Source organism: Cyprinodon tularosa, unplaced genomic scaffold, assembly GCF_016077235.1.
Source record: "Cyprinodon tularosa strain WSP-4 unplaced genomic scaffold, ASM1607723v1 ctg356, whole genome shotgun sequence".
Classification (NCBI taxonomy): domain Eukaryota; kingdom Metazoa; phylum Chordata; class Actinopteri; order Cyprinodontiformes; family Cyprinodontidae; genus Cyprinodon; species Cyprinodon tularosa.
The window spans coordinates 1,003,427-1,011,305 of NW_024039070.1; the positions used below are offsets into that span (position 1 = coordinate 1,003,427).

At 38.3% G+C, this 7,879-nt stretch overlaps 1 protein-coding gene across 2 annotated transcripts; it reads right to left on the reverse strand.

Annotated features, from left to right (window-relative positions):
- Window positions 1-1,892: 1,892 nt before the first annotated feature.
- LOC119790152 (eosinophil peroxidase-like) lies at window positions 1,893-7,585 on the reverse strand. 2 transcript variants are annotated; one of them, XM_038295537.1, is made up of 17 exons: window positions 7,433-7,585; window positions 7,260-7,328; window positions 6,931-7,018; window positions 6,650-6,825; window positions 6,433-6,565; window positions 6,084-6,213; window positions 5,776-5,982; window positions 4,962-5,316; window positions 4,683-4,843; window positions 4,143-4,401; window positions 3,890-4,060; window positions 3,541-3,778; window positions 3,238-3,437; window positions 3,124-3,150; window positions 2,928-2,942; window positions 2,765-2,791; window positions 1,893-2,651 (listed from the first exon to the last, which is right to left on the reverse strand). In XM_038295537.1, exons 2-17 carry the CDS (start codon window positions 7,324-7,326, stop codon window positions 2,221-2,223), a joined length of 2,685 nt encoding a protein of 894 aa, XP_038151465.1. In that variant the 5' UTR covers window positions 7,327-7,328; window positions 7,433-7,585; the 3' UTR covers window positions 1,893-2,220. The 2 variants fall into 2 exon arrangements, with proteins under 2 accessions (XP_038151465.1, XP_038151466.1); XM_038295538.1 differs by lacking the exon at window positions 2,928-2,942 and having other exon boundaries at window positions 7,433-7,584.
- Between the last annotated feature and the right edge of the window lie 294 nt (window positions 7,586-7,879).

The window sequence follows — 7,879 nt, forward strand, 5'->3', positions numbered from 1 at the left end:
ATTTAAAGTTCATCTTTTATCCAGTGGTTTTCCATCTGGTTACTGGAAAACTGACTGTGATACACAAATACATTCATTCCAAATCACAATTTTTTTAACACCTTCATAATGCTGCTGTTCACCTTCATCAGTTCTCAAGTTCTAAAACAAAGAAAAAAAGGATAGAGCACACTGAAATATGTCAAAAAATGATTGCCTGTTATCATACTCTGGGTTCTAAGTTTTACCGTTGTCTTGGAATAGTAGTAGTTTGATGTGTTTTGTCAGAAAAGCCATTAACTCAATAAGAACTGTTGTGCAAATTTTTTCAACTTTTTCCTTTGTGAATACTTCTCTGTATTGGAGAAGTGCAGTGGCCTGAGGAATCATTTACAATAACTCATATGCGTCAACATTTTAGGTCCCAAATTTGCAGTGTGCTTTTAACAAAATCCTGGATATAATTGGAAGTTATAGGGGAACTTTTGCATGCTTTTTTTAGGCCTGCTTAATGACTGTTGCTGAGAAAAAAGCAAATACCACAATCTTAGGTTTTCTCATCTATTTACCATGAAGAAACATCTTGTCAGGATGTAGCCTGCACATATTCCATTCATATTTGCACACTAGAAGTAAGAACTCAACATTCTGGCCATATCCAATTCTCCTCAAATTCTGTAGCTGTAGGATGAATGCAAATAAGCTTTAAGTACCATAATTTGACATTATGTCATATGCAGCAATGTTGCACTGTGAATAATTCATTCCTCAAGAAGAATTAAAGATTTATGTATGACTAATTTCTTTCTTGATTGTTCCTTTACTGAAAAAAAAAAACATCAAATAAAAACAGACCTGGATTTTTTTTAATTCTCAACGGGTGGGGTTATGTTTTTACATGGGATGAATTCTACTTATCTGGACTTGCTGTCCTGCCAAATATACAGTCCCGGTGCATGGGATATAAATTCTGTATGTAACACCAGCTATCTTTCCACTCAGTGCCATTAACCAAGCTACTGAACATACCCAAGAGTTTCAAGCAGGAGGATGATTTGACAAATATATTTATTAAGATTGCGATGTTGACAAAGCTATGTAATAGAGACTGAGATCAGGTCTAGATTGTATTTCAAAGTATTTTATAAATTATATCAAATCCACCTGTCCTTAGTCTGTGGTCTGTTTGTGGAAGCAGCAGTGTGACATGTATTTTTTACTTAAGGCTACTACCTTATAGACTGTGCAGGTGGTTGTTCAAAAAAAGTTGAGTCATTTTTTTATATATATTTTGTTTTGAGTTTTTATTTCATGCATAGCCTACATAGTTACAAAAGAATAATATTCTGATTGTATTGAATTCTGCACTTCAAAGTTAACTGAAGTATGAAATGGCTACAACTAGTACCAGCACTAATCCTTTTTTTTTTAACTAATCATTATTGAAACTAAAACAAATAAAAACTAACCAACTCACTCTAAAAACTACTGTAAATAAATCTTAATGAGTTAGCAAAAAGGCATACCTAAGCCATCAAAAAAACCCTAAACTATTGGCTCTTCCATGTGAAACATGTCAATTATGTTTAAGGAATATTAGTATAAAATTATTATTATTAATGTATTGTTGTGCAGTGTTAGCATAAGGGTCAAGTGCACAACCTTGTACAGAGGTGTCGGTGCTCGGCGTGGCTACCACAGGTTCAAGTCCAGACCTGCTGACCTTTGCCGCATGAATTTCCCCTCTCTACAGTCACGTTTCCTGTTTGCTGTTTGTTACGTTTCCTGTCTGTTTTTAAAGACTAAATAAAGGCCACTATTGTCTACAAAGTAGTAATGTATTGCGCTCTTTAAGGAAATGATTTTAAGTTTTCCTGTTGTTATCTAAGGTATATGGAAAAAGGAAATTCAAATGAGATGGTTGATTGGAGACCTTTATTGTAGATTTTCAATCAAAGAAATGCTAATAATGATTAGTAATAATTATCAAACAACTAATATACCAGAGATCACAATTTAACAAGGTAAACATGATGCAGTCAAATACATTTATTCAGCTTGCATGTTTCAGTTCTAATATCAGTGTGAATTTTTATTCACAAGAAAAATAAATCATCAGCAATGCATTTTAATATTTGTTATAAACATTCACAAGAGGATACAGAAATGACAGAAATTTTACTCCTTCATTTTAAGTGTTTTAATTTTGTTTGCAAACTTCACGAGTGCTTTAATGTTCTTCTACTCAGTGAACAGCAGATGACCAGAGAAGAAGCTGTCTCCGGTCAGTCCGTTGCCTCCATGGTTGGCCACCAGCCACACCCTGTCTCCCCTCTCCAGCTTGATGAAGGTGCTGCCGCTGGCTGAGATGTAGCCACTCTGGCGGGTGGTGAATGAGTGCAGAATTAGCTGTCCGTTACGAAGAAGATCCACGCTGGCCGCGCTCCCATAGATGGTGCAGTGGAACTCAAACTCATAGACTCCTGGGTGCTCGCAGGTGAAAAAGCCGGTCTTGGTGTCATAGCTGTTCTGTCCATTGTAGATGACATCATGGAACGGGATGGGGCTGCCAGCTTTGGGGTAGTTGTTACCGAGGCGCACAGAGAAGGCAACTCTATCAGCTGTGCCGGGGGGTCCCGGTGGTCCTGGTGGACCTGGAGGTCCTCTGGGTCCTGTACAGAAAACCACACAATCATCATCACATTGCACATGAAGTATAGTATATCACAACCTGTTCTGCATAAGAAACATTGAATATAATTTCAAAAAGATGTTGAGCATTTACCTGCTGGTCCGGGAGGCCCACGTTGACCTTTAACGGGAATAAAGCAAAGCAAAAATTTTTATTTTTCACACAACTAAAACATGTGTATTAGATCTGTTTAAAAAAAAAAGAAAATTATCAACCTAACTATTCATAAATCAGACAAACATAGGTAGATATTTAACTGTAACTCCTCCATCTTTATCAGATTGTCAAAAATGAAATGAGAAGATATAAAAGCAAAGGTTAATCACATGAATACTAATTGTTTGAGCTATGTAAACTTGAAATAAACACGTACATAAGGAAAATAACTGTATTTTAAAGTGATAATAGAGCATCAGTAACAACAGCTATCAATTGTAAATTGAATTTTTTACCTGTTGGTGATTGTGGTTCCTCTGCACCTTCAGATAGAGAAAGAAATCAATGTATATCTCATATGTGAAATTTCCAAGAGGCACTAGTTGATAGAATATGTTATGCAAACATACCACCCTCCCTCCATGGATTGAGGTCAAATGTAAGGATGTCATCACACTGGGTGTATCCAGAACCTCGGGGTCGGTACAGGAAAGGTTTCTCAGGAACCTCAGTGATACCTGTGTTGTCACAGATAATTCTGGCCAGAGATGAGTCCCTCAGGGCTAGCCTCTGTGCATCTGTGAAGACACCATTGTTCTCCCACCAAAACCTGACATGAGACACATTGTCTTAGTTTAGTTTTCGAGGATATAAAAAACACACAATATGCAGTGATGTTTAGATCATAGTTTAGTCAATATCTGTCCACTAACCGGTCTCCCTCACGGATCCTCTGGAACTGAGTGGATATCAGACAGGCAAACAGGGGTCCCACTCTTCCTCCACGGACAAATGGCTCAGCTACACCTCCCAGCCATGGGTCGATGTTTTCAGGTGTACCATACAGGTCCAGCAGTGCTTGAGCCAAGTCTGTGTTGTTCATCACCTCAGCCAACTCACTCAGAGTCCTTGGCTGTGACAGGCCACAGAACTCTCGCCATTTGTTGTAGCCTAAAATAGAAAGGAATAGGGTAAACCATAATGTGTGAACTGTGGAAATGACTTCAGCCAGAGCTATAGGAAGGCTGAATTAGAAATTGTTCATTAATAATTAGTAAATACCAGGAAGTCCATGGTCTCTTCCTCTCTGAAGGTTTAGAGATCCCAGATCCAGAGCCAGCTCTACAGAGAATTTAAACAGTCTGTCCCTCAACTCCTCAGTCAACATGTGACTTTGTGTGTTCAGCTTTGCCTGGCGACCTATAAGGCCTCTCACAATTGGATCCAATCCACCTGAAGAGACATTGGAAACATTTAGTATGTTTTTCAAGTTCATTTGCATCCATCAGGAGGTGATAGAAGTTCAAGATCTTACCTTCGAACACAACCCTCCAAGGAGCAAACATGGTTCTGTGCAGCAGCTCGCTGGGATAATTTGGATGCTCCTCATAATTCTCATCAAGACGGAACATGAAGGGCTGAACCATCACATGAGCAAATCTGTAGGCAGCTGTGGCAAAAACGTTGGAGATGCTCGGATCTATTTGGTCATTATAACCAGGGTAGGTGGACAAATGGCTGGAAATGGCCTCTGGACCAACAATATGGAGAAGCCAGTCCCTATAAGTGATAACCTTTAATACAAAAGAAGAACAGAATTAATTTTATAGTGATAACAGTTGCTGGTCTTAAACAATGCTGAAATTTCAATTACAGCCTATTTTTAGTTATCTGAACTGTTTAGAAGCCATTTGGTCATGCTGGAGAATGTTGAGTTTTGTTGAGGTTTTAGTATACACATTTAACCCTGTAGATCTGTCTTAATTTAATCTATATGTATACACATAACTGTGGCCCTATGTCTGTGATATGAAATTTTTTTTCACAGATCTCGGCTCCTTCTCCTATCTCTTACCTGCATGTACCCTCCCATAATCTTGCGTGCTTCCTGGTAGAGCCTTTCTCCGTCCCACTGTGGGTTGAGCTGATGGAGGGCACGGGCCAGACGGTTATGCTCTCTCATCATGAGAGTGTGCAAAGAGGCCAGTCCGATGTTTTCATTGGAACGGTCATCGCCTTTAAGGTCAAATTAAACCAAATTACTTCCAAACCAAACAAAAAATGTTCAGTTATTGAGGCATGCTTTGTCCTTACCGATTTTTTAAAAAAAATCGATATTTTTTAAGAGACTTACCAGCAAGAAAGCAAAACACCTCCTCAGCACTGTCATCATTGGTCATTTTTCGCCTTGTGGCACACATGTTGGCCATCATGGTTGTGAAGGGCAGGAGTTCATGGTCGTTGTCTCTATGGTCTTCATTGACCCTCAACAGACCCTCATCTGTACTGAAGTCCCGGAGAAGTCGAGCTTTGCTGTCATCAGAACCATAGACCTGACCCACATCGATGAAGGCAGTCAGGGTATTGAGTTGTTGGCGAACAGTGGGTGTTCCGAAGATGTGTCCTGTGTTACCAGAACCACAAGCTGGTGCAGAGCGGGAGAATGGCATACACTCCTCAGGGTGGCCTCGGGGGTCATCACGGGGAAACTGTTCAGATAAAAGGATACTGTTATGATTTAATGCTTTAAATGTATTTTAAGGTTTTGTTAATAACAACCTACGGATCCAACACCACTTACACGTACTTCCCAGCCATAGCTGTATATAATCTGTGAATATTTGATTTATCTGCTGTTATCTGTCATCATTTATCCTGTAGTTTAACCCCAAAATAAATATATATATATATATATATATATATATATATATATATATATATATATATATAATCCATATCCTAACTACTCTCTTTTTATATATCTCATTTATAATCCATATATATACATAGTGTCTGTACACATATAAATAAATATTTATATCCTGTATAGTTGCATCTGGATAGATGCAAACTACATTTTGTTGCTTTGTACTTGTGACAGTGTAATGACAATAAAGTTGAATTCTATTCTATTCCAAAATAATGAAAAAAAATGCATGTACACTGACCTCTATGGGAAAGCATGGCTCTGTGTTGGCACAGCTGTGTTCACAATCAATGCCGTCATTAAATGATCTTATGGAAGGAGAGTGAGGGGTGAAGGTGAGGTCATGGTCAGTCCATTGGCCAAAGATTGTGACCAGGTGGGTGTAAAGGGGGTCACTGTCCACTTCAGAGTTTGCTGTTGACAGGATACGGTTGGACACATTTCTCACCTGAGGACAAGACAAAGACAACAGAGATGGGTTTGAGTATCCTAAGTCTACTGATAAATTGTAGATTTTTTTTTCAGTAAAGCTGCTTTAAAGGTGGTTACCAAGGGAAGAATGTGGTTATTAACTGCCTGGGAGCGGGTCCAGCCTTTCGGGGAACTGATTTCATCTTCATACTCCGCTGCTACCCAGCGGAGGAACGGGATGTTGGAGGCACCCCAACGAGGGTTTTCGCTATAAAGGAGAGCAATAAAACCTGAGTTGGATAATTGAATGTTTTTTAAATGGCTCTGACATATCACAGAAATATAAACCCAAACCTTAACACCACCTTCCCAAACTATATTAAATTGCAGTACTGTAGTAGCTCTTGCTGCTTTGATTTCTATGTGACAGTTAGTTCTGGCTATCAGTAGTTTGAAGTTAAAATACTATAATAAATAGTTTCCTTACAGGTTGTTGCAGATGCTGTTTGCTGTGCGATAATTGTTCAGGTTGGGAAGATCACTGCAGTGAACATTCCTGACTTGAGCAGAGCAGCCTGTCAATCTGGCAATCACTTCCAGGTCCCCCTCAGAGATCAGGTCTTAATAGAAGAATAAATAAAACTGATGTTAGCTTTCACTTTCAGTTATGCCAGCTTGCCTTAGAGAAAAATATAAACACCAACCTGTGGCATTGATGGAACGTTTGTGACGTTTTGACAGAGTCCTCTTGATCAAATGCAGAGTGTTGTCCATGTAGTCTGCAGCTCGCACTGCCTCCCTGGATGGTCCATTGGGCTGCTTCAGGAGTCTCAGGACATCTGCCGGGCTTGCTGCATTTCTCCTTACTCGATCAATACTCCTGTATTGTATATGGAATTGAGATATTCAACCACATCTTTTAGAGAGTGTTTGCTTCAAAATTAAGCAGCAAAAGAAAAACAGAGGGATAGGGCTCTATACTCACACTTGGCGGGAGTATGTATAGGCTGCATCCACGTTGGCTTTGGCCTTATTCACACATTTTTCAATGAAAGTGTGGCTCAAATGGCGTTCTGAATTAAGCAAAATCAAATTCTTTAGTTTCTAGTTAACAATTAATTGGTTATGTGATATCATTAAATTATAATTAAGTTTACTTTTAACCCAAAGACAACTTCCAAAGTAAAAAATATATAAGTGTGTTTATATAAATAAGAGGTGTATGACAAAACATTTGGTAGTTCTCTCTGGAACTTATCAGAAAAATGTTATGTTTGTTTGTCTCTAAGGTATCCAAAGAAGAAAGCTACTCACTGGCATCCACTTGGCATTGCAAGCCTAGGGTTAGACCAACAGCCAATAGGCAGAGAAACTTATTCATCCCTAAGGAAATAACAAATGTTCTATATTAGTGAAAAGACATATTCAAAAAGTTAAAACAAAGTGAAAAAAAAAAAATTTTCCATAGAATTTCTAAATAAGATTACCTGTAATGAAGCTCAGCTTTTACTCCAAAGTTGTCTTTCTGATCCACCTAGGACTTCAAGCTGCTGCATTAAGTCACTAAAGCTTAGAGTCAACTGCTTTCTTTTTATATTCTGTGGGCGTGTTTTTGTTCTTATTACAAGACAGTCATGTCAGGAATCTTAACTTGCCAAAGAATTTATTTTCTTCTTCCTAGTTCCGTGCTTCCCGCATCTCACCTTCAAAACTTCAGCATTAAGGAATGATATATCTGTCAACATCTTTGGATTTAGCTTCTGTTTATCATATTTTTTCTGGGTTTAAAAAAACTCACTTTAAATAAGATTTCAAATGTTGAAGCAAATTGTACAGTAGAAAATGTAATATTTCAGTGTTCAGCTTCTGTCATTTAACACAATGTTTTTACCCCAGCAGATTTTCATTTCTGTTAAAAATGAATTGGGGCTCTC

Bases quoted from the DNA above. Each gene is read 5' to 3' on its own strand.
- LOC119790152 (XM_038295537.1), bottom strand. From the start codon at position 7,326: ATGAATAAGTTTCTCTGCCTATTGGCTGTTGGTCTAACCCTAGGCTTG. The intron at 5,983-6,083 runs GTAACCACCTTT...TCTTGTCCTCAG, and splicing joins ATAACCACATTCTTCCCTTG to GTGAGAAATGTGTCCAACCG. The intron at 4,061-4,142 runs GTAAGATCTTGA...ATGTCTCTTCAG, and splicing joins TTGGAGGGTTGTGTTCGAAG to GTGGATTGGATCCAATTGTG.